The sequence below is a fragment of the Bipolaris sorokiniana genome, assembly GCF_000338995.1.
Source record: "Bipolaris sorokiniana ND90Pr unplaced genomic scaffold COCSAscaffold_1, whole genome shotgun sequence".
In the NCBI taxonomy this organism is placed as follows: Eukaryota; Fungi; Ascomycota; class Dothideomycetes; order Pleosporales; family Pleosporaceae; genus Bipolaris; species Bipolaris sorokiniana.
Genome location: NW_006911895.1, coordinates 1,386,314 through 1,410,541, shown reverse-complemented (window position 1 = coordinate 1,410,541; position 24,228 = coordinate 1,386,314). Strand labels below are relative to the sequence as shown.

The 24,228-nt window shown below is 44.7% G+C and overlaps 9 protein-coding genes across 9 annotated transcripts; 5 read left to right on the top strand and 4 right to left on the bottom strand.

Annotated features, from left to right (window-relative positions):
* Positions 1–16: 16 nt before the first annotated feature.
* COCSADRAFT_210295 (uncharacterized protein) lies at positions 17–424 on the bottom strand. Its single transcript, XM_007696593.1, has one exon. It carries the CDS (start codon positions 347–349, stop codon positions 74–76), a length of 276 nt encoding a protein of 91 aa, XP_007694783.1. The 5' UTR covers positions 350–424; the 3' UTR covers positions 17–73.
* Positions 425–7,033: 6,609 nt separating this feature from the next.
* Positions 7,034–9,622, bottom strand: COCSADRAFT_186361 (uncharacterized protein). Its single transcript, XM_007696592.1, has 6 exons — positions 9,164–9,622; positions 8,886–9,107; positions 8,504–8,836; positions 8,053–8,453; positions 7,635–8,002; positions 7,034–7,581 (listed from the first exon to the last, which is right to left on the bottom strand). The coding sequence occupies exons 1-6, from the start codon at positions 9,248–9,250 to the stop codon at positions 7,175–7,177; spliced, it is 1,818 nt and encodes a 605-aa protein (XP_007694782.1). The 5' UTR covers positions 9,251–9,622; the 3' UTR covers positions 7,034–7,174.
* A 1,930-nt stretch (positions 9,623–11,552) lies between these two features.
* On the top strand, positions 11,553–12,151 carry COCSADRAFT_131280 (uncharacterized protein). Its single transcript, XM_007696591.1, has 3 exons — positions 11,553–11,719; positions 11,791–11,880; positions 11,975–12,151. Exons 1-3 carry the CDS (start codon positions 11,654–11,656, stop codon positions 12,071–12,073), a joined length of 255 nt encoding a protein of 84 aa, XP_007694781.1. The 5' UTR covers positions 11,553–11,653; the 3' UTR covers positions 12,074–12,151.
* A 791-nt stretch (positions 12,152–12,942) lies between these two features.
* COCSADRAFT_32177 (uncharacterized protein) lies at positions 12,943–14,667 on the top strand. The gene has a single exon (XM_007696032.1). It carries the CDS (start codon positions 13,012–13,014, stop codon positions 14,449–14,451), a length of 1,440 nt encoding a protein of 479 aa, XP_007694222.1. The 5' UTR covers positions 12,943–13,011; the 3' UTR covers positions 14,452–14,667.
* Positions 14,599–16,335, bottom strand: COCSADRAFT_106028 (uncharacterized protein). Its single transcript, XM_007696590.1, has 4 exons — positions 15,969–16,335; positions 15,788–15,915; positions 15,096–15,733; positions 14,599–15,038 (listed from the first exon to the last, which is right to left on the bottom strand). Exons 1-4 carry the CDS (start codon positions 16,154–16,156, stop codon positions 14,832–14,834), a joined length of 1,161 nt encoding a protein of 386 aa, XP_007694780.1. The 5' UTR covers positions 16,157–16,335; the 3' UTR covers positions 14,599–14,831.
* Positions 16,336–16,668: 333 nt separating this feature from the next.
* On the top strand, positions 16,669–19,042 carry COCSADRAFT_77503 (uncharacterized protein; the record flags this gene model as incomplete). The annotated part of the gene is made up of 5 exons (XM_007696589.1): positions 16,669–16,835; positions 16,916–17,025; positions 17,079–18,076; positions 18,126–18,358; positions 18,406–19,042. 5 exons carry the CDS (start codon positions 16,669–16,671, stop codon positions 19,040–19,042), a joined length of 2,145 nt encoding a protein of 714 aa, XP_007694779.1.
* Positions 19,043–19,380: 338 nt separating this feature from the next.
* On the top strand, positions 19,381–20,257 carry COCSADRAFT_32175 (uncharacterized protein). Its single transcript, XM_007696031.1, has one exon. It carries the CDS (start codon positions 19,387–19,389, stop codon positions 20,167–20,169), a length of 783 nt encoding a protein of 260 aa, XP_007694221.1. The 5' UTR covers positions 19,381–19,386; the 3' UTR covers positions 20,170–20,257.
* An 82-nt stretch (positions 20,258–20,339) lies between these two features.
* COCSADRAFT_210241 (uncharacterized protein) lies at positions 20,340–22,696 on the top strand. The gene has a single exon (XM_007696588.1). The coding sequence runs from the start codon at positions 20,605–20,607 to the stop codon at positions 22,588–22,590; it is 1,986 nt and encodes a 661-aa protein (XP_007694778.1). The 5' UTR covers positions 20,340–20,604; the 3' UTR covers positions 22,591–22,696.
* On the bottom strand, positions 22,697–23,938 carry COCSADRAFT_210242 (uncharacterized protein). The gene has a single exon (XM_007696587.1). The coding sequence runs from the start codon at positions 23,631–23,633 to the stop codon at positions 22,803–22,805; it is 831 nt and encodes a 276-aa protein (XP_007694777.1). The 5' UTR covers positions 23,634–23,938; the 3' UTR covers positions 22,697–22,802.
* Between the last annotated feature and the right edge of the window lie 290 nt (positions 23,939–24,228).

The window sequence follows — 24,228 nt, the reverse complement described above, 5'->3', positions numbered from 1 at the left end:
CTCCGTGTTACTAGCTTATGCTAATAGCACGTTCTGAAGCTTAGTCAGAAGACAGTCCGCCTAAGGCTTATGTCTAATTGGGATCGAATACAAAATGTAAGGGGCTGCGCTCTGGGGAGCAATCGCGAGGTATACAAGAGGTTGTATTCGATGAGGAGCTAAGCTCCCAAGCTACGTAGCTGTCTATATACAAGCTGGTTACCCGAGTAACAATCGGACCGGTGAAGTCTAGGTGCACGAGGCAGCTTCTGGGTCCTGCGGCTGTCGTCTGAACGTCGTTCGGGCGGTGCGCAGAGAATCCGGGTGCTCGAGACAGCACCCGGGTTCTGCGAGTAGGCCGAGATTCCATCGAGGAGCTATCCAAAGGGCGTTCAGCCCGTTACAGTTTAGCTCTGATTTCTTAATCTATAAAGATCTAATCAACACTATACTTATAAGCTACTAAAATAACGTCGAAACCTATCTTTAAAAGCTATTAAGGCTTACTCTGAGCTTAAAAGCTCGCAAAATCGAACTGCCTGATCGATTTATTGCTGCGCTAATACTTAATAATTTAAGTTAGAATTTAATTATCTTACTACCGCGATCACGCAAGACTTTAGATTAAATAAAGAAATTAATCTTGAAATGATGTGCAGCTAGATTATTAACGAATCCAGACGTTTTAGATCTATTAAGAATAGCTCTAGCAGCTTAAACAGCTTGATCTAAAGGAGCTATATTAAATCTTATCGATCCAATCTATCCCATCGATCTAATCTATCCTATTGATCCGATCCATCCCATCGATCTGATCTATACTATCGATCTAATTATAGATACGATCAATCTTATTGATCTTATCAATCTAAGGATATAGAAATGTCCTTATCAACTCAGAAATCCAACAGAAGCTCGAAGCACTGCAGCTACTGCAGAAGAAATGGGCATCTAGTTGATTAATGTTGGCAAAAAGATCCATCTAAGCGCACCAACCAGAGCTTATTCAAAACGGAAGAAGCTCTATCTACGATTGTATCAGTAGACCAAAATATCGCTGATATCAATACTACTAGATCCATCCAATCTACCAAATCTATTGAGTGGATACTAGATAGTGGAGCTAGTGCGCATATCTGCTGCGATCGAACTCTATTCTGGAATCTTACTAGTGTATCTAATACCTATATTAAATGAGGTAATATAGGAACACTACTACTAGTAATAGCCAAAGGAGAAGTACTAATTATATTCACTAGCACTAGCAGATTAGTAGTGCTAAAAGAAGTACTCCTTGTACCAGACTTTCGTGTTAATCTATTAAGTCTCTATTAAGTAGTCTAAAAAGGAGCAGAATTCTAATTTGCTAAGAACTATAGTCTAATTACTCGTTCTAGTAAGACACTAGCTAAGGGATAATACGCTTAAAAGATCGCGATCTTTACTACGATCAGCGATATCTATTAAACTAATTAGATCTATGCAGAGATTAATAACTCAGTATAACTAATCGATCTATTAGACTAGCTGAATCTATTATCTGATATATTAAATCTATCCGAATAATTAGATCTATTAGAATAGTTTAATTAATCGAAATCTATCGAATAGAAGAATTAGATATCTTTACTACACCGACGTTTTAGCTATATTAGACAAATAAGCTTAAATAAGCTTCGTGAAAATACCGATGGCATTAAATTAAATATTAAGACTAGTAACTTATTTAGTAATTGCGAGATATGCTTAAAAAGTAAATTTGCTAGTAAAATAAGCAGAGATCACATCTTAACTCTAGTTAATAATTTTAGCGATCTTATCTACTGCGATTTAGGAGGGCCTATTAAGCTAAAAATAAATAAGGGCTATAGGTACTATATAACCTTTCTTAACTACTATACTAAGTATCTAGAAGTCGATCTTCTTATATCTAGATTAGAGCTTATAATACTAGTTAAAGCTTTTATTAAACGAGCTAAAGTATAGGATTTAAAGTAGATTAAGCTTATCTAATTAGATAATAAGCTGAATACGAAAGATCTGTAGAAGCTCTTAAATAGAAAAGGTTCTAAACTCTAATTTACCCCTCTATTTAATCTAGAAGGTAAAGGTGTAGCTGAATGGATTAATTGAATACTATTTAATAAGATTAGAGCTCTACTATTTAAATCTAAAATGCTAAATAAGCTATAAGTAGAAGCCTTACTCTTAGCAGTATATCTATATAATAGAACGCTATATAGTTCTATTAGCTTTTAAATACTATTTAAAGCTAAATATAGATATAAGCTAAATATTAGCAATATTAAAATTTAGGGATCTCTAGCACATCAAAAAGAGCTAAAAGAATTTATTAGTAAACTTGATTCTTGAGTCTAGCTATACTATCTTATTAGCTATCTTAGTAGTAATCTATATCGACTAATTAATCTAAAGTCGAATAAGATTGTAACTGCGAGAGATGTGAGAATACTTAAAGGAGTGTTTAACGATTAAGCTCACGATTACAAATCGCAACTCGAAATCGATTAAGAAATTAATTAAGAAACTGATTAAAATCTCTATCTGAAGAGAGATTAGATGAAGACGTTAAAAATTAATTAAAACGTTGATTAATCCACCAATCAATCCACTAATTAATGGAGAATAGTTAGAAAGAATTTAATTGTTCTAATTAAGAATAGAGCTAGAATAGCTGTATTAGCTCTATCTACTAAAGTTTCTATAGAGGATATTATTCTAGAGGAGATCTTATTTACCTCTAGGGATATTACTAATCTAAAAAACTATGCTTAAGTTCTTAAATACGCTAATAAGGATTAATATCTATTAGTAATGTAGAAAGAGCTAGATTAACTATAGAAGAATAATACCTAGACGCTTGTGCTAAGGCCTACTAGCTATTTAGTTCTTAAAGGTTATTAGGTACTTAACTGAAAATACTAATAAAATAATGACTATATCTTTAAAGCTCGTTAGGTAGTAAAAGGATTTTAACAAGAATTTGGCGTTAACTATTAAGAAACGTTTACTAATACTACTAGACCTAATCTTATTAGATTACTACTAGTGATAGCTACAGCTTAAGACTGGATTATTTAAAGCTGGGACATTAAATAAGCTTTTCTAAATGCTTTTATTGATACTACGATATTTATTAAGTAACTAGAAGGATTTTTAGATCTACGATACCCTTAGCACGTCTGCCTACTTAATAAGGCACTGTATGGATTAAAATAAGCTAGTAGATAATGGTAGAAGCTACTAGTAAGCCTACTAGGCTAACTAGAATTTTAATCTCTATCTATTGATACAGCTATATATATTAATTGTGATTAGAAGATTATAATTACTACTTACGTGGATGATTTACTTATATTTAGAGAAAATGAGCAAAAAATTAAGAATCTATTCCACAATCTATCGGATATATTAGATCTAGAGATTAAAGATCTAGGTAATGTATCTAAGTTTCTTAGTATCTAAATTATTAGATTAGATCGATCGATCTACATTACCTAAGAGAGCTATCTTTAAAGGCTACTTATCCGTTTTAATAAAGAGAACGTTAAACTAAGGTAAATACCTCTTTAATATAGTATAAAGCTTAGTAAAAACGATTAGATAGCGATAGTAAAAGATACTAATCTATTTTAACAATAAATTAGCTCTCTAATCTACCTATCTACTTTTACTCGGCTAGATATTACTTACGTAGTTAATCTTCTATCTAGATTTATGGCTAATCTAAGTCTAGAGTATTTTAGTAGTCTCGATTACCTCTAGGGATATCTATCTTAATTAAAGCAGATTGGACTACTCTACCAACTTAATGCTAGCTCCTAAGCTAGATCTATTAAGTTAGATTAATCTATATTAGTTAGATTAGATTAGATTAAGCTGATTAGATCCACGGATGCAGATTAGGGCGGCGATCTTAATAGTTAAAGATCTACGACAGGATACATATTTTTACTTTAACTAAATAAGAACTATTACGTAATTTTATAGCTATTAAAGCTATAACTAATAGTGGCTTTATTAAGCGCAGAAGCCGAATTTATGGCATATCGCGAATTAACTAAACAGAGTATCTATCTAATCTAATTTATTAAAGAGATCAAACAACTATTTGATATACTATTAGATAGAACTGTGATGATATACTCTGATAGCTAGAGTGCGATCTAGCTATCTAAAAATCCCACCTACCACGCTAGAACTAAACATATTAATATTTAATACTACTTTGTGCGTGAGAAGGTAGAGGCTAAACAGATCCAGCTATAATATTAAAATACTAGCTGCTTACTAGCTGATTGTCTTACGAAGGTAATAAACGCTGAGAAGATTTAAGATTTTCTAGTATAAGTAAATCTAATAGATATCTTAGATCTTAGCTGCCTAGCTTAAAGGGGCGTGTTAGAGATATAAGCTAATCAGCTAATCTCTGATATAATCCGGGTGCTCGGCACTATACTCGGATTCTTTAGTCAACCAATCCCTATATAATTCATCTATCTATTACGTCTATAGCTACGTAATCTACTACTAGATAGATTCTTCTAGAATCTAGTATAGCAAATATATATAGTAGTAGAATAGCTAGTAGATAGAAACTAGAGCAGATTACAAGAACAGATCAGACTACTAGATCAGATCAATCCAATCCTTATCTCTCTCCCCTAGCATTTCTCTCTTTTCATCCTAGAACCTATCGATTCGCTACCTCTGAGTCTATCGCTAGACAAGTAGACTACTATACCTCTGAGCTAGCTATAGAACAAGTAGCACCCTCCTTATTTCAACACTTAGTTCTTACTAATAGGTTATAGAGGTAGATCTTAACTACGCGTAGTGAGTAGAGCGTCTACTATTTATTGTACGTTAATAATACAGTATATAGCGGAAAACCGCGTTAATTAAGGTCTAGGATCTATTATATAAGAGATTACTTCTTAGTAGGTAATAGCTTTTACTTCTAGGCGTTTGTAGCTGCTTTAGGTAGACTACCTTAGAGACGGCGTTAAAGCGTTATATAAGAGATAGTATATAACGTAGCAGTATGAGTAGGTGTAGAAATAATGTTTTTCTGAATTAAATCTATAGTAAGATTAAGTCTACCTTCACGAGTAGCCTTTACAGAGCGTTGCTGTCGCGGTATTGTAGTAGTTGTGTAGAGCGTCGGGTTAGGTTGGGTGGGGTGGCCGGTGACTGGTATCGGCCGGTGACTGGTGGGGCACGTTAACTATTATCGCTGACTAAGATCGCCTAGTCGCGTAGGATCTCTATCTCCTTATACTAAGTAGATAGGTAATACTAGCTAGTAAAGATAAGGAATAGTAGGATTAACTAGCTAGCTGCGTTAATTGCTGCGATTAGTGTCACCTACTTACGATTACCTAGCTTAACTGCCTTTAGCTAGCCCCTCCTCTCTAACGCTATTACGACTAGCTAAGTCGTAATCTTACCTATTAAAAAGCTAGCTTTATTAAAGTTATAGACGTTCTTATTATAGATACTATACTTAGCCTTTATCTACTCTATAAGCTTAAACTAGCTCTTAATTAAAACTAGATCTTCGTATAGAGCTCTCTGTCTATTATAAGCTTAATTAAACCGCGTTGTAAGCCTATCTATACGATTAATAAAGTTGCGTAGCTAGTAAACGCCGACCTAGCTAGCGCCGCGTATAGCTAATAGTCTATTAGCTATATTGCGTATAGCTGCGTAGATAGGCGAGAATCTACGTAGATTAAGATTAAGTATATAATTAATAATTACCTCCTCTTCTAGCTTAGTAAGCTTCTTTGAGTTGGGCTAGCAATCGCGTTAGGTAGGCCTACTAGCGCGTTAGCAGCGGAGCGTTATCTCAGCTATATTATAGAGTGCTGCAGTATATTTATTACTTTAGATCTGTTTACTAGCTATAGAGGAGATAGTAAGCTGTACGTCTGCTTCATTTAATACTATTTAAGTAACGTTGCGTGGGGCCATAGTATGATAAGATGAGAGAGGTGTGCAAAGTTGGTGGGGTGCGCCGCTCGCTTGTACGCGCCGCTCGCTTGTAAAACACGTTACTATTTCTTTAGAAGCTATTTGAAAGAGTTAATTTTGCGGAAGGGATTGTGTTTCAGAAGGCATACCCTTCAACTCAGCAAGATCCATGGCCCGTAGGCGCGTAAAGCCCGCTTTATAATCTCGCGGGCCTCTCCTGGTCCCACAGATAATGCAGCCGGAGCCAGAAAGGCGCCGGCAGCAAAGCTGGTGAGTTAGTAGAAAACCCACATAATTGCGTTTAAGATTGTTTACTAGTTTATTTGATATGTTTGCTGAAGGAGTTGATGATGTATTTGATATTGACTTCTTGATTCTGCATATCCGGAACATGTATTTATACCTCTTTTCACCAGTAACATACCCTCTCTCCACACACAGAACTCTTACTTGTAACGGTAGTAAGGCAGGGGTACGCACTTCTCCGGATTATATGTAATAAGTAATATAAGTGAGAGCTTGACGAAACATTAACGGAAGCCATTCGCGCTCGTATCTTGGAATTTCCTGGGGCAGCTATGATTTTGCGGCAATATTAAGATCTGGATTAGTCTGCAAATTTCTGTCTGGCATCTTTTTCCAGCGCGCTGGCGTGATCCTTGTAGGTTTAGTGGCGGGACTAATGTCAGCTTTTCAGTTCAGGAACCTCCCGATCACTTTTGAGACACTCGTTCTAACACCGAAATCCTTGAATCATGTTGTTTATATAAAATCGCTAATCAAGGCGAAGGCGAACGGAGTTTGGCCGGAGAGCCTATGTGAAACTCTTATGTGAATCTACGACAATGTCCCGGCTGACAGATCAGAAGTAGGGACTGTTTTGATTAAGCCAGGTACCCGGTGGGTTCCTGAGAATTGTACGTAACATTGCTCATGGCCACGCGGATGCTGAGCCACCGGATCAAGACGGATTCCAGATGGTTACTAGCGCTGACCCCAAGATAGAAGCCATATCTGGAGACCCTAAGTATTTGCGTTCATACCAACGTTCATGTAACTCGTTTCTCATCACACCCTTGTATTTATTACATTGAGCGTTGGCGTTGGGTACTAAAACTAGACTAGCTCTCATCATACCATCACCTTATTAAGCAACAGCTGACAAAGTAGCCTACTACATACTTTCGTGAATATAGGACTAAGAGTCAAACCTTGCTGCTCTCTGTCCCGATGCTGTTCCAGCCTCTCCCTTCGCATGCGCATCCGCTTTGTCATGCTCAACAAGCTTCAACGGCCTGTACTCCGCTTCCCACATCTGCTCTCTTATCCATTCTTCCAACTCTGCATCATCACTTGGTATATTCTTTTCTTGCGCCAAGTCATCTTCCACCGCCTTCTTTATCACATTTTTGGCAATCTGTACACTGACTTTTCGGACATGTTTAACGTCAGGGAGGAGACCGGCCCCGTCATTGTTAACCACTGGAGCTGCGGAAGCTAGAGCTTGAACAGCGGCGACAAGAAGTGCGGGGGTCATCAGGCGAGTGCGGGACAGGACTGCACCTAGTCCAATGCCTGGGAATGTTACAGAGTTGTTGCACTCGGCTAGTAGGGAGTGAGCATTCTGTCTTTGTCAAAGTGCAATATCGGTGACATACATATCTCATATTCCTTTCCGTTGTACTTAACTGGGTCAAAAGGTGAACCAGTCGCCACTAGTACTTTTCCATCTGTCCAATCATACAGATCCTGGGGTTTGGCTTCATGGAGTTTGGTTGGGTTGGACAGCGGGAAGATGACAGGGCGCTCGACGTGTTTGGCCATCTCCCGGACGACATCTTCTGTGAAGGCGCCTGGATTGGTCGATGTGCCTATGAGAACATGCGGTTTCACCTCTTTGATAACGGAGAGTAGATCCCCATGATCTTTTCCTTCCCATTCCTTGTCTGTGCGCGCGAAGGGTATTTGAGCAGGGGTAAGCTGGTCTTTCTTTCTCTGCAAAAGAAGGCCTGGTTTGTCGACACACCTGAAGAAAATCAGCTTGACTTTGATTAGTCATACTGAGTATAGACATACCAAATTTGACGGCTCGCTTCGTCGTCTGATTTTCCGGTGTTCTGCACTATGGCATCCCGAATCTGGTCTGCAATCCCAGTTCCCGCTGAGCCCGCTCCAAACATGACAAAGCGGGCTTCGTCCCACTTCGTGCCGCTGACTTTGAAAGCCGCCATGATAGCTGCAAGCGTGACACAACCAGTCCCTTGAACATCGTCATTGAAGCATGCGATCTCAGGAGTATACTTGTCGAGGATTCTTCGTGCATTGTCCAAGCCAAAGTCTTCAAAGTGTATGTAGGCCTTGGGGTACTGCTTTCGCGCGGCTTTTATAAACGTGTCGACGAATTGGTCGTACTTCTCGCCAGATACTCGTGGTTTTCTCAAGCCAAGATATAGCTCGTCATTCAAGAGATCCTCGTTCTGTACTTGAATCAGCCCTACATCTGGTAAAAGAATTCACATATACCCACATCTGTACCACAATCAAGGACCACCGGCAGTGTTCGTGAAGGATGTATGCCTGCGCATAGTGTGTAGATGACAAGTTTTGCTACACTGATCAGGATGGCTCCTACACCTTGGTCTCCAATACCCAGTATCTGCTGCCCATCGCTTACGACTATCACGTCAATATCCTCGGGGCCGCCCCATTGCTTGATGTCGTCCTCAACGCGACCCATGTCTTCGATATTGAGAAAGCAACCTTCGGGTCTTCGGAAGATTTTGGAGTAATCAGCTATTGCCTCACCCTCAGTAGGAGTATAGATGACGGAGAACATCTCCTTCAGGTGATCAAGAATCAGCTGCTAGTCGTTAGTTGTGATATTTGACGATCTACAGGGTATCTCATACTCTGTAGTAGAGGACCTCGTTTTGCTCCTTCATACTCGTCATGAAGGTGTTCTTGGCGAGGTCGTTCGAACGAGAGCTGTATTGGGCATATGCGCGCTTGACCTGCTCATCGAGGGTTTGAATATTGGAAGGAAGAAGGCCATGAAGCTTGAATGTATCGCGTTCTTCTTTGGTGAATGCTGAGCCTTTGTTGAAATAGGGAGTTCGAAGGAGCGCGTTGCCCTACTTTGTATGTCAGTATCGGGACTTTGTAATGAGATCTGACAATTAATACGCACTGTCAAGCTAGTCTCTTGTGGCCCGGAGGTCGATAGAGGTAGATGACCGAACTTTTCGTTCTTTTGTTGTTTCCCATTGGGCGACATGTTTGAGAGTTCCCGAGAAGAAACAGAAAGCGATCTTAAAGTATGGAGTCGAGGTTGGATGGTTACTGGGGCGGCTTGGACAGGTAACTAAGTCTTCAGTTGTTGGAGCATTAAATTAAAGAGGTTCGTGAGGATATCATAGGCTATATAGCGAATTATTGCAGATGGTGCTGTATGTTCCGGTCTTATCCGGTGTCTTATATACCTCGTCGTACGATAGGTCACTGATTTGTGTTGTTTCCCTGTTAAAATTTCATAAACGCTGGATTCGAAGAAGTCGCATACCCTGGTTTGTGCTTTCGGGTAGTTGCGGGTATGTGATTCTGCTCGTCGACCTGGCAGAGCGTTTCTCAATCCATACGACGCTCTCCCATAAATGAAGGCGTTTTCTACGCTATTCACAGTACCTACTGGTGTTTTTCTACGCCTTGTCGCTTACAGAAATCAATGTCATGGGCGGCGTAATTATGACGTCACTGCTACCCTCTATGCATTCACTGAGCGTCGCAGGTGTGTTGGGCAATAGAGGCATTTGCTGTCAAAACAGTCTCAGCAACTCAATTCACCCATGTCTCGTGATTAGAAACATACGTAGGAATGCAATCAACAAAGTTGAGATCACGGTGTGCTCGCGGGTGACGGAAAGGAACAAGCTACCCCGCTCACCAAAGACAGCCCTCTCTCTGCAAAGATTTTCAATCTTCAACATCACTCTTGAAGCCGTCTCGGTGGGTTTCAATCGATTCAAAAATTTGTCTCAATCATGATACACTGGTGTGTATTTTCGAATCAAATGGGCTGATACGCGAAGTCACAGACAATAGGCACAGTGCTCCAATCCGAAGGTAGCTATCAAAGCCTTGTTTGGCTGAAGTTTGACCCTGTTTACCTTCATTCTGTATATTTGGTTGCTTCCTGACTCCCATTCGATCAAGAAAATGGATTTTTGTTTGCGGCCAGTCATCAATATCATTGTCCTTACGAACGTTCGCCTGTCATGACATTACAATATCTTGTACATTGTTGGCTCTTCACTAACTCTCCATGGAATTTCTTAAAAATAACCAAGATCGCCTTAACTCTTACAAGCTTTTTCAATGTTCATCTTGAAAATCACCTTCAAGAGTCGCTCGAGTATAACGCTCGTTGTCGAAAAATGCCAACCAGCTTCATGAAGTCGGTATGAGCTGTGTTAACTGCCTGCCGAACTAGGAGATATGGCTTTGAAAAGGTAAAGACGTAAACGGTATCCTGGTCACCTGAATCATATGCTTATCCATATCCAAACGACCAAAAGATAGTACCCGTGATCATCGTTGCGAGACATATCGTTTCTAGAACTTCTATCGACCAAGGGCGGTACACGCCATGAACCAATGTCTCAGCCACCTCTATTGAAACCCTAATCTTGAGCATCTGCCTGATCCTGCCCACTAATCAGTATTTCTCGTATGCTTTGGCCCCTCGTAATCTCGGGCTTGGCGCTGACATTGCGGCCCCAAGGCAAACCCGAACTTCAGACCCCAAACTCACCACACTGACCAATGAACATCAGTACCAACTGGTCTTGGAGTTTGTGTTTTACGATAAGCCCCGAGCCATTTACTTACAGCACTACAAGTTGTTCTAGGCTGCAAAAATCCACAAGATTGTTGCACAGCTGAGCAAATGCAACTTGCCTTGCTAGAACTACATTAGGCAACTAAAATAAGCCTACATCGTTGTAATAGGAACGAAGCGTGACATCATTCTTGACTCGATTGTTTGTGCTGGCATCCTAGAGGAATGTGGCACAGTCATGATAGCCCAGCACAGCCTACCGTAGGTGGCCAACTACGCATCGGCTGGGAAACCGAACAGATACCTAGACTCAATCTCCTGGTCTTGTATTAGAGGCTTGGTTCAAATTAAAGGGCTATATGTTTTGTTTTTCTATTTTAAATCATAGTAGGAATGTCTTCCTAAACACCCGATTTCCTCGATCCCAAGTCATGGTCTGTGAGATCCGGAATGGCCAAGCGGATGCAAACGGGCGATGGATTACGGCGTGCAGTGAAGGAATCTCCAGGATAATTTATCCAACCAGTGTGAGAAACTAGTTGATGGCACACTAAGTGCTACATTTACAAGGTGCTGACCATAGGATCGCACTATGTTCAAATCAATACTTGGCAGGAAGATGTAGATGCGTGCCGCGGATGTAATCATCGTAGCCTGATCTGAAGCTCTTGTTCTATATAATTGTGAGCTCGTTCCAGCTTTGGATTGTTCATTAGATCACTGTTTGGACTTCAATCAGCACTTCTGGCTTACGGATATCCATAACACGCCGCAAATACTCTCTCAGATACATTCTTATATCAGTATTCGATCATAATATCTCTTCTTAAGACACCAGGCAAGATGAAGTTCATCCTCCTTCTCAGCACGGCAATCTACACTGCCACAGTGCTAGCTGCCCCGGGTGCCGTATGTCCTTCCTTACTGTTCACCCGCAACATTCCGCTCTTCCCAGCATCACAACTAAACACATCTTTCAGATCTCGCTCAACCGCTCTTTCAAGACCCTTGCTAGCCGTGCTGACGGTGGCGATTCCATGCACATTGCTTGCATTGAGTGTCCCTGCGATGTGAGTATTTTCTATTACCCCTCGCCTTTATTAAGGAACTATATTCGTAATATAAATGAGTTGGTGGTGTGGCAATGGCTAAATTCTGCGGTAGGGATTCACTGGAGCTTGTCGGTGCGTCAATAATGGATGCTGCTGTGATATGACGAACCCTGGCCAGCCACCTGCTGGAGGCTGGAGAAAGACGGTTTAAAGTTTGTTTTTGGGTGCGAATTCAATGTGAAAGCATGATATGAGGAATTATATGGGAATTTCAATTACTAGTCTCGCGTTAAGAACACTTATCTGTTAATATCTCCATTGTGCGACGAGCGCTCGTGAGGCGTGAAGACCTCTGTCCGGATTCCAGAGGGTATCCAGATTACAGAAAACGATTCGACATGGATGAGTGAGACTATGGCTTGCAGGATGGGACCATGGTTCTGTAGGCAGCCGTTGGGCGAGGTCACGGTTGGATAGGGAGCATGTTAGAGTAACCACGCCAAACCACTTGTTTGGTACGTAAACAATCACGTGGGCTTGCGAGTCTAACAATTCGAAAGAATACAAGGTTGTGGCGATAAAGAAGTTCCTCGGAGTGGTTCAATAGTTCCTGCGGATGTGGTCTATCCGAACTGACACTAGTTTGGTTTCGGATGAGTACACTAACAACTTGAGTAGCATCTTACGCATTATACACTCACTCACTTACTTCGCTATATTCTCTGATTTACCCCTCGGGTTGATCGCGATGAAGGGTTCGCTAGCGCTATGCATGCCGATTGGCCTAGAATGGCCTTCGTCATCTTCTTTGATAAGTTTGGTAGTTAATCCAACCATCTAGGGTAGGTTATGATCTGCTCATGGTAGAACACCAAACAGGAAATAGCGCGTAGAACTAGCACCGCATTCATCGCGCCATACACGTAAATGGATAGCGGCCAGGTTCCACTCCCGATCATTACCGGCCCACCCGCCGACTCAGGGGAACCACGATGGAAATAACTTCGCACTTGTTCTGCAGCACACGACTCATGTAATTGAATTGAATTAAAAGCGAGGGTGGCCCCATGTGTAATCCAGGCGGCAGGGACCTTGTGTTGCTTTGTCGTTGGCTGATCAATTCTTACTGAAGATCATATAGTTTTCGATATGCGTTCTTTCGTATCGTTGTTAGCTCTCCTAAGCATCATCTCCCAGTCCGTCGCTGTACCCGCTGCGATAGCGCAGCCATCAATTAAAGACGCCACAAAAATCATTGAGGAACGTCAAATTCTCACAAACCTTTTACCTGGTCTCCTACCCGGCGTGGTTTCGATCGTGAAGGGTCTTCTCGCCGATGTTAACGTCGCCGTAGCCGAGGGCAAGCCTCAGGAAGTTCTCAACATTCTCCAGAAGCTTCAACCCACAGCACGACCGACGAAGATCCAAGATGCTGTCGCGGCACACGCTAAGATATGGGCGACTCCAACCACAAGAACAGACTTTTTTGCCGCTGTTGCGACACAAATAGCTGACGGTCTAGTCCTTGACCAGACACTTCAAGCGGCCTTGAACGGCGGTTTGCCAGTAGGAGAAAACACCATCAAGAACAACAACCCAGATTCAGCATCTTCTATCTACCCTAAGAAGGATGCCACCGATGCGCCATATACTCTTTCTGAATCTGCTCTGCGGCAAGCAATATTCATTCCACCCAGCTTCACATACGGCGCCAAACGTCCCGTTATTTTTGTTCCAGGAACCGCTTCTTACGGCGGCACTAACTTTGCATCCAACCTGCGGAAATTGCTCACAGGCAAGGATTTCGCTGATCCAGTATGGCTCAACATACCCGGCGCCATGCTTAGCGATACGCAAACGAACGCAGAGTACATTGCCTACGCCATCAACTATATCAGTGCTATCTCGCGTCAAAATCAACAGAACATTGCCGTCATCACTTGGTCCCAAGGTGGTCTTGATACCCAATGGGTACTCAAGCACTGGCCCTCTACACGACAGGTCGTCAAAGACTTCCTACCCGTATCCGCAGACTTCAAAGGTACAGTCTTTGCAAACGCCCTCTGCCTAACACCAAACAGCGATGTGTCGCTCCTACCATGCAGCGCCGCTGTTGTCCAACAACAAGCTACAAGTGACTACATCCGAAGCCTGAGGACCAACGGTGGCGATAGCGCATACGTACCTACAACATCTTTTTACTCGGGCTTCTTCGACGAGGTCGTCGAGCCGCAACAAGGCACTCTGGCTTCTGCATACATGAACGACGCACGCAACGTCGGTGTTACGAACATTGAGGTTCAGCGCGTGTGTACAGGCCAGCCGGCCGGTTCTTTCTACGGCCATGCTAGTCTTCTCTCTAACCCGCTTACCTACGCACTTATTGTTGATGCGCTGCAGCAAGATGGACCGGGAGACCTATCGCGCATTGATTTGAAGCGTGTATGCAGTACCTTTGCTACACCGGGACTTGATCTCGATGATGTGTTGGCGACGATTGGCTTGATACCAGTGGCAGGTGCGTTGTTGCTGTTGGATCTTAGTACGAAGACGTTTGTTGAGCCTCCGTTGAGGGCTTATGCGATGTAATGATGTTGCAAAGAGCAAGCATTGACACGCTTGGGGAGTATTTGTTTATCTGATAATGTGTTTTATGATAATAGTAGTTGTTTTCCGTTCTTGTCTTCTTGTATTCTCTTTAACGTTGTTACGTTGATAGTGTAAATATCAGTTGATACTACCAGTGGAGTAAGATGTATTGTCTATTTCTTCTATTCAATATGATCCATTTTTCTCTTGAGAAGCAGTTTGAGCTGTAAGTAGGAGTACGAAATGTTGATTTCTGCTACGACAGCATTCGAAATTGCTCACATCAGCGGCCACATGCTCCACGCTACTTTGAGAAATCCGATTGGCCCATAGTGCACACTCACTTGACATCATGAGGCTCACAGGTCTTCGCGAAGAAGTCACTCTAAAACACCATCTACCTCATCAATGATTTGAACTTTGATACTTCCGTTGCTTAGGTCGGCACATGTATGTAGGGCATCGAGCGCCTTTTCTAGCGGAAATGTGTGACTGACAAGTGACTTGAGGTCCAGTATGCCTCCAGCTAAGCACTGAAGACCAGCTGGCCAGGTATCACGGTAACGGTTGATAAATCTCAGATCAATCTGCGTGTTGTGTCAATGAGACGGATTTTGTAAGAGGGACAGGGTGCGAGCATTTACCTCAGCTAAACTCAAATGCATGAACGGTAGATTATTCATGATTTCCTTCCCAACACCAATGACCATGACGGTACCACCCCTTCTTGCCGTATAGATTGCAGTGACAACACTGTTTTCCACGCCAGTGCATTCCAGTACAGTCTCTGGTGCCCCGTACTCGCCTACATTCTCAAAGTCGAACAGCTCCCTGATCTTCTTTGCGTTACCCAACGCATCAAGATTTCGGTCAACTTGATAGGTATATGCCGAAGGCACAAAAATTTTCGCGAAAGCCAATCGTTTTGGCTCGAGATCCGTAATGACAAGTGGGTGCGCACCACTTGCTCTGGCTGCTGCCAGCGCGATGAGGCCAATGGGCCCGGCACCGCATATCACAGCGCCACGGCCTAGGGAAAGACCCGCAGATTTGATACCGTGCATGACTACGGAGAGTGGCTCGAGGAGCGCACCTTCAGCATACGATATGTTGGAAGGCAGCTTATGGCACCACCGTGCAGGGTGACACTTGAATCTCTGCACAGTGCCATCGTAGGGATAAACACCGGCGAATTGGACGTCCTCGCATAGATTATAGCGTCCATCCATGCACAAGAAGCATGTTCTACACGGGACGCCGGGTTCGACTGCTACACGGTCGCCTGTAGGTCGAGTTAGATAAGAAGACTGTATTGTAAAAGTAACAGGTCAAGTACCGGGTTGCAAGGTTGTAACGCCTTCACCACACTTCAAAACAACTCCTGAAGCCTCATGACCGAGGATACAGTCTCCTTCGACGATGAGAGAGCCTATCCTTCCTGCTTTCCAAAAATGTATATCGGACCTACCCAATTCAATATCAAATTTAGTTTGTTCTTGGGTTACTAAGGTACGTACCCGCAAACGCCAGTGGCTTTAATATGCAACAAAACTTCTTCTTTTGCTGGCGCGTACACAGGCGCCTCCTGAAGTTTCAATTTGTGGTCTGCAGTGACTTGCAGGGAAGGATTTGGCAGCAATGTCTTGATTGTCGCACGCGTCGCGCTTGTTTGTTTGAACGCGGTGGAAGTAGTTTCTGAGTTCATTATTGGATTGGTAATGATGGAAATGCAAAACTGCCTTGAAATGTAGAGAGCAAGAGTAAATGCGGTCAACGTTGAGGTAATGGCTGACGGTATCCAGGACTCACGTGTTTAGCGGGTCATATTGCTGTCGCTGCGGGGATAGCAACTTCACACTCACAGCTCTCCGCATGATACAACAGGTGGCGCTGGATTGCGGGGAAACTTAGTGGACAAGGTTGGTAGAGATCGCAGGTGGCTATGACTACTGTATTGGTGTAGGGTGCCTTCCGATCGCCAATGGGAATCCAGAGCCTCCGCCCTCTTCCGCACAGCGAATACGCCGGGTTGCCTAATTAGGAACACCCGGTGCTCTCGACTTTCGATGCACATACGTCGTAGAAGATCCGTTGTCAGTCGCACACTGGACAAGTATTTAGATACCTTCTTCCTTAAGATTCTTCTTTGCTACTCTCATTCACTTTCTTTACCTGTATTCTTCATCAAAAGCTCGAATCCTTTTACAATCTAATATCATGTACGCGTCGCAGGACGCACCCCAAGTGAATGGCTCCACAGCCTATGGAAAGAATGCTGTGGAAAGCTTAAAAGAAGAAGAAAAGCTAGAAAATTCATCGGTGCAGAAGCTCTCAAAAGAGCATGACCATGTCCTAAAGACATTCAGATTGCTCATTGCAGACTTGTGTCAGCAATTTAATGGTGGTCATCCTGGGTAAGAGTTCAATCATTCATCATCCACAACCATAGCTAAGAGGTCTTCAGCGGAGCCATTGGAATGGCTGCAATTGGTGTTGCTTTGTGGAAATATGTCATGCGATATGCACCTCACACCCCAGATTACTTCAACCGCGATCGATTCGTCTTATCAAATGGTATTCATCACACAATCATTCTTGCAGTATAGACCACAACTGACCAAGAAAAGGCCATACATGTCTCTTTCAGTACACATTCCTCCATCTCACAGGATACAAAGCCATGAATTTTGATCAGCTTAAGTCATATCATTCGGAAAGAGTTGATGCACTATGTCCCGGCCATCCAGAAATCGAACACGAAGGCATCGAAGTGACAACCGGCCCGTTGGGCCAAGGTGTAGCAAATGCAGTCGGTTTGGCTATGGCAACAAAGAACCTCCAAGACATATACAATAAGCCCGAATTTGATGTCGTATCGAATCACACGTGGTGTATGATTGGAGATGCGTGTCTTCAAGAAGGAGTGGCCTTGGAAGCCATTTCCTTTGCTGGGCATTTGAAGCTGAACAACCTCACCGTTATATACGACAATAACCAAGTTACCTGCGATGGCTCAGTTGATCTAACCAATACTGAGGACGTCAACACCAAAATGAGGGCATGTGGTTGGGACGTAATTGATGTTGAAGATGGCTGTTTCGACGTCGAAGGTCTTGTCGAGGCCCTGAACAAGGCACGATCTTCGACCGACAAGCCCACTTTCATCAACGTGCGAACAGTCATCGGTGTTGGCAGTGCGGTCGCTGGTGATGCCGTTGCTCATGGAGTAGCTTTCGGTGCATTTGACGTGGCGAACATGAAAAAGACATACGGCTTCAATCCTGATGAACACTTTGTCATCAGTGACGAAGTACGCAAGTTCTTCGAGGATATCCCAGCCAGAGGCCAAGAGCTGGTGCGATCATGGGAAGAGAAGGTTAAGGAGTATGAGGCTAAGTATCCGGAAGAAGGTGCAGACTTCAGGCGTCGAGTAGAAGGCCGTCTTGTCGAAGATTGGAAGTCCTTGGTACCTGAGAAATTCCCAGATGCGCCGACAGCGACGAGAAAGTCATCTGGACTTGTTTTCAACATGCTCGCAGAGAAGATCAACAACTTTATGGTCGGCACCGCTGACTTGACACCTTCAGTCAATATGATTTGGAAGGGAAAGGTTGACTTCCAGCATGTAAGTCTTTCAGCCATATTGGCTTGAGAATACTACTAATCCTTTGCAGCCCGACTTGAAAACCACATGCGGTATCAATGGCAACTATAGCGGCCGGTATATTCACTATGGCGTTCGTGAGCATGCAATGGCTGCAATCTCAAACGGCATTGCAGCATTTGCGCCAAACACTTTCGTCCCAGTCACCTCTTCATTTTTCATGTTTTACCTTTACGCCGCACCGGCAGTCCGCATGGGCGCTTTGCAGCAACTCCAAGTCATACACGCAGCAACGCACGACAGGTGTGAATCTCTCCACTTTCTTGTGTCCCTCGACTAACCAAGCCCAGTATCGGGATGGGTGAAGATGGCCCAACACATCAACCTATTGAACTCGCAAATCTGTACCGAGCCATGCCTAATCTGTTGTACATTCGACCTGGCGACAGTGAAGAGACGGCTGGAGCATGGATCACAGCCATCAAGGCGAAGAAGACGCCGAGTATCATATCGACATCGAGACATGCACTGCCACAGCTGGCCCAAACAAAGAGGGACATGGTCGGAAAGGGTGCATACGTACTCGAAGAGGTTGAAAATGCTGACGTGACACTGATCGGTATCGGTGCTGAACTACATCACGCACTCGATGTTGCCAAAGAGCTGAGCGCAAAGAATATCAAGGCCCGCGTGGTCAGCTTCCCATGCCAGCGGCTTTTTGAGAACCAGCCGGTTCAATACAAGCGGGAAACACTCAAGAGACACCTTGGTATCCCCGCGGTAGTCATCGAGCCATTTGCGCCCAACGGCTGGGAGCGATACGCTGATGCTGCATGTTGCATGAAGAGATTCGGTCATAGTCTACCCGGGAAGGCGGCTTACAAGTATTTTGGTTTCGATGTTCCTGCGTTGACAAAAAAGGTGGAGAGCTACCTCAAGCAAGTTCGCGACGATCCGCTACTCAAGGGAGAATTTGTCGATTTGTAAACATTGGGAATGAACACCTCGGAAATGAATATTTAAGCGTAATTCGAAATCATTGTACGAGATTTAAGCAAGATGCTGTTTTCCACATTGGCGGCGTCAGCCCGCTGGGTTTGGTTGCAATCAGATGCACAATAACTGACGAAAGGATTGTACACCATACTGCTCAGATGGAGTTTGTTCCGAAATCTCGCCAGTTTATCAAAGCTCCCACTAGAAATTAAATAAGAATTGCAAGTTTTACGTGTGTGCAAAAGCAATGCCCCGCTATCAAGTCATCGGAAGGCCCCGCCTCAAGCCTTAAGTAGCGGTAGACTCCGGCCGACAGATCAAGTATCACAATTTATATGTTCTTGATCGATAAAAGCAAGTTAGCGTATCGCAATCAAAATCCATCATCCTCGATCTTTCAATTCGAAATTCAGCCATCATCTTCTCGAATTCGACTCGCTATGTCAGCCAATATCGAGACAACAAACCCAGCACCAGGGATGCTAGTTTCCAGACTCCTATCCATAATCCAAGAAAGCATTATTCCCCTCACACGACAAGGAGTCTCGAGCGGTTCCAAGCTCTTCGGTGCAGCTATCCTATCTCGCAAGGACCTCACACCCTACACCCTTGCCACAAACAATGAGCGCGTCTCCCCGCTCCTCCATGGTGAAATCAACTGCATCCAACAATTCTGCATGATCGACTTTCCAGACCCAGCAACGCGCCCTCATCCAGCAAAGGACTGCATTTTCCTCGCCACGCACGAGCCCTGCTCGTTATGCTTGAGCGGTATCACCTGGGCCGGTTTCAACGAGTTCTACTATCTTTTCACGTACGAAGATAGTCGAGACCTGTTTGGGATTCCGTACGACATCGACATTCTACAGAAAGTGTTTAGGGTTAAGGGAGAGGGGGAGAGCGAAGAACAGGTTCAGAAGAGGCAATTGTACAACCGGAAGAACAAGTTCTTTACTGCGAAGAGCTTTGCGGACGTGGTAGGTGAGGTTAGTGATGAGAGCGAGAGGGAGAGATTACTCAAAGAGATTACGAGGGTAAAGGGTTTGTATAACAGTTTGAGTGAGACGTATCAAGAAGGAAAGAAGGCGGGGGCTGAAAGCTCGAGTGTTTGGAAGTAAGGAAACAGGCAATCAGTGTTACGATGCAAATAAATTATTATGCAGAGGGTATGTGTTGCTAATGGAGAATTGATCACTATTATTTCCCCTTCTGCAGGGTGTCGCCCTCCGGCCCCACATTTATCGATAAAATTCGTCTAGGTCTCAGCCCCTCCAAATTCACCCCATCTTGAGTTGCAAGTAATAGCAAAATTTGATTGCGTCAGAGGTTTCGGTTTCAGATACGACTGGCAAGATCGCTAAACAGGACTTGCCCACCGTATTTTCTGTCAGCTCAAGTGCGACATTGCGTTTCGGAAACATTCGCTTGTTTTCCTTCTTTCATCTCAAGCAACGTCATAGGACGTCCGGTTGCATTTTGAAAATAAAGCAGATTACAACAACGGCGCATTAGCGACAGGTCGAATAGCCTAGACTCAACGAACTACTTTCAAAATGGCGAGCAATCCCCAAGATGATAACACTATTTATCTTACGGAAAAAGAGGCGGAGCGCATCAAGAGCACTGTCAAGGATCGACTAAAGAAGTGCACTGAGCAACATGGCAACGCAAAGGAACCGAGAGACAAAACCGCTGCACACCAAGCAGCCACTGGTGCTGCTCTTATGGCAGATATGGGCGGCGCACCGGATCCAGATATGATGGAAACTCAAGGGAAAACAGCAAATACTATACCAGCCATCGGTGTAGGACAACCTTATCCCCCATGTACGAAACCATTATCCGAACTAGAGCCGATGGAGATGGCTGATCTGAAGATGGAAACACACCACCGAGGCCGTAAGCTCGTCGTCAAGCGACACAGTCCAGTAGTCACGCTGGTAGCCAGATCATGGACTATGGTGCAGAATGAAGCAGGCACTGACGCGGAGCGGTTAGAGATTTTACTCCACAAATCAAGATATGGAGAAGACATCCTGGAATCGACCAAACAGTTCATTATCAAAGAGCCATATTTTACCCTTACGGACCAGGGCGAGCCAACGCTTCGGATCGACCACCCCTCTGATCTAGTTGTTTGCCATGAAGACGTTGTAAATCCCAGGAAGTTTGAGGATGCAGAAAAGGCCGAAAAGGCAGCTACCAGATTCAAGACGCAGGGCAATACTGCGCTCAAGGAACAGGACCTTCCCCTAGCCCATGAGAAATACTCGGCCGGCCTAGCAATTGCCAACCAGGACATTGTAACAAAATCCAACACAGATCTAGCACGAGATATCTACCGCAACCGTGCCTATGTAAACTTGCTTCTGGGTCAATTGGACGAAGTCAAGACGGATGCGCGCGCATCACTGACCGGCAAAGACGACCAAAAGTCCAAAGAGCTCGACAGCAAAGCCTACTTCCGCGCCGGATCAGCCGCATACAGCCAAAGCCGATGGCAGGAAGCAAAGGAATTCTTCCAAGAGCAACAAAAGCTCACACCCAACGACAAAGATGCGAAGCTCCAACTGAAAAAGATCGAAGCCCGTCTCCGCGAAGAAGAAACAGGATCCTATGACCTGATGAAACTGCGAACCACCATCTCTAAAGCCCGATCCCGCGTCGACGCCGCAAACTTTACCAAAAACACTGTCGTAAAAGATAGCCCAGGCAAAGGCCGCGGCCTCTACGCCGCCCACAACCTCGCCCCTGGCTCCCTCGTCCTCTGTGAAAAAGCCTTCAGCGTTGTCTGGGCCCATGAACCCGACGCCCTAGTCGCAATGACCTACGACGTCCGCGACGACCTGATCCGCGTCTCCCCCGTCGGTCTCTCCAAGTCTCTTGTGCAAAAATGCTTAAATCAGCCTTCTCAAACATCGCACTTGATGCAGCTCTACGGCGACTACCAAGGCGAAGCCTCCACCGCTAATGTCTTCGAAACTGCGGATGGCCCAGTTGTAGACGTCTTCCGCGTCCACGACATCATGTCCCGTAACGCCTTCAGCCCCGGTGCACAATTCGGCGAGGAAAGCGCTCGCAGTGCTAGCACCGGGTTGTGGAAACACGCCGCGTACATTAATCACTCGTGTCTCGCCAATACCGAGAAGGAATTCATCGGCGACTTCCTCGTTATCCGCGCCATTGCACCGATAAAAGCCGGTGAGGAAATCTTTTTTCCGTACCACGACTCGCTGGATTACGAGGCTAGACAGGCGTTTTTGGAGAAGACGTGGGGTTTCAGGTGCACTTGTCGGTTGTGCGAGGTGGAGGAGCAGGATGGCAAGGAGGTTAGGGATAAGAGGATGGAAATGGTGGGGGAGGCGGATGCGTTTGTGGATAAGACGCCGTGGGCTGGGGCGAAGAGGGTGGTGTTAAGGAAGGCGCAGAATCTGGTGAAGGGGATTGAGGGGACGTATGATCAGGGGAGGTGGGAGGGTTTGCCAAAGAGGCATGCAGAGGGGTTGAAGGCGTGGTTAGCGAAGGCGAGTCCGAGGTGAGGGAGGTAGATATGATGGATTATTTGGAGGATAGAAAAGTGAGTTCCTTGAGTAGGACGCAAGGTATGAGGAACAAGCGAATGGAAGAAGAACATTCGTATGCGAATATAGGGTTCATTGAAGAGTTCGTAAGCTACATATCTACACATAAAAGGCATGACTACTATACTGTACTTGCAAAGACAAATGTGGTGGCGAACATCGAGGCACAATCAAAGGCCCATCTTCTGCAACACATTCGCCAAATCAGTTTCAACAATCTTATCCCAGCCCCTCTCAGGGCCCCAAGCAATATGCTTCTGATTCAGCCTTGTCTCTTCAATCAAGCCTGCTAACAACGGACTTGACTTGGACACACTAGGATACGCATCAAACTCGACATCATTGATCGACGGCACCTGCGAGAGCAAGCCTCTCAGCAAGCCCACACAGTATTCCGTGTAGAAATTATTACCAACGCGGAATCCCTCGAATACCGCGTCGGATGCAGGATCGATTTCTACAAAGATCTTGAGGAGGTATACCTTTTTCACAGCTGCGAGGCCCAGCCGGCTATCTACGACCCAGCATTTCGGTGGTTTCGTGAAGCCGGGACCTAGACGCAGCTCAAGGCGAGTAAGGAGGACGCGGTATTTGCGGGGGAACCATGCAAGCAGCGGGTGCTTGCGGTTGATGTAACGGCCGTGGATGGGGAAGACGCGGAAGGTGTTGCGGCCGTAGAAGACGCGGGCTGCTTCGTCGTGCATGCGCTGGCTTGTGAGGAAGAGGCGGAGGGCGGGGGCGACGGTGCAGTAGTTGGACGGGTCGAGGTCGATGGTCTTGGGGAAGATGAGGAGTTCCTCGTACACGCGCAATCGCAGCTCGTAGGGGAGATCAAAGAAGCGGAAGGGCTGGCGCTCGACCTCTTCCTCGTCCTTATTGCCCGTGTCTTTGCTGCGCTCCGGCTGTTTGGGTGGCGCAGCCAAAGCGGCCTGCTCATCGACGAGACGCAACTTGCTCATGCGATTGACCATGTGGTCAATCGCCTTCTTCTTCCGAGCCATGTTGTTATGCCGCGCTCTCAAAAGCGACCTTTACTATCGCTTTGAGAGCGTTTATGCATCCATCGCGTCGTGCCGTCTGTATTGGATTGTACGAGTCGGTATTGTTCCGAGGCAAAGGAGAGCGAGGATTCAAGACGAAAATTTTAATTATACGTAGGATGTCTCGGAGCTACGGGACCGTCAGCCCATGCGGTAAGGGCAGGCAGTTCTTGGGAGCAAAGAGATTGTTCTCCCCAGCTTATGTCAACTTCAATCTTATGGAGGAGCAAAGAGTGAGGTCAAATTTCGTGGGTGCAACTTTCTATATGGAAAAAGAAGACGAGATGGCGGCGATGCCGCGGGTTTTGTTCAGAGGCCCCACTAGCTCATTAGTCAGCCCCACATGGACATCCCTGTCTTTCGCCGACTTGCCGACTCGCCTCTCCTACCACTGTCGGTTTGCCTTGTGTCTTCATCATTTCTCCAAATAATACATGTTGTAATGAGGGAATGCTACAACAAGATTGAATTGATGAAAATCAAACATCATTCATTACCATGTATTTCTCTAAACTAAAACCAACCCAACTCCATCGCTCTCCTCCACTAATCCATG

Coding starts and splice junctions, on each gene's coding strand:
- COCSADRAFT_210295 (XM_007696593.1), bottom strand. CDS start 349: ATGGAATCTCGGCCTACTCGCAGAACCCGGGTGCTGTCTCGAGCACCC.
- COCSADRAFT_186361 (XM_007696592.1), bottom strand. CDS start 9,250: ATGTCGCCCAATGGGAAACAACAAAAGAACGAAAAGTTCGGTCATCTA. Junction 9,108..9,163: donor CACAAGAGACTAGCTTGACA/GTGCGTATTAAT, acceptor CATACAAAGTAG/GGCAACGCGCTCCTTCGAAC. Junction 7,582..7,634: donor CGGAAAGGAATATGAGATAT/GTATGTCACCGA, acceptor ACTCCCTACTAG/CCGAGTGCAACAACTCTGTA.
- COCSADRAFT_32175 (XM_007696031.1), top strand. CDS start 19,387: ATGTTCTTGATCGATAAAAGCAAGTTAGCGTATCGCAATCAAAATCCA.
- COCSADRAFT_32177 (XM_007696032.1), top strand. CDS start 13,012: ATGCGTTCTTTCGTATCGTTGTTAGCTCTCCTAAGCATCATCTCCCAG.
- COCSADRAFT_210242 (XM_007696587.1), bottom strand. CDS start 23,633: ATGGCTCGGAAGAAGAAGGCGATTGACCACATGGTCAATCGCATGAGC.
- COCSADRAFT_106028 (XM_007696590.1), bottom strand. CDS start 16,156: ATGAACTCAGAAACTACTTCCACCGCGTTCAAACAAACAAGCGCGACG. Junction 15,916..15,968: donor AAAGCCACTGGCGTTTGCGG/GTACGTACCTTA, acceptor TGAATTGGGTAG/GTCCGATATACATTTTTGGA. Junction 15,039..15,095: donor TGCATTTGAGTTTAGCTGAG/GTAAATGCTCGC, acceptor CACAACACGCAG/ATTGATCTGAGATTTATCAA.
- COCSADRAFT_131280 (XM_007696591.1), top strand. CDS start 11,654: ATGAAGTTCATCCTCCTTCTCAGCACGGCAATCTACACTGCCACAGTG. Junction 11,720..11,790: donor TGCTAGCTGCCCCGGGTGCC/GTATGTCCTTCC, acceptor CACATCTTTCAG/ATCTCGCTCAACCGCTCTTT. Junction 11,881..11,974: donor GCATTGAGTGTCCCTGCGAT/GTGAGTATTTTC, acceptor ATTCTGCGGTAG/GGATTCACTGGAGCTTGTCG.
- COCSADRAFT_210241 (XM_007696588.1), top strand. CDS start 20,605: ATGGCGAGCAATCCCCAAGATGATAACACTATTTATCTTACGGAAAAA.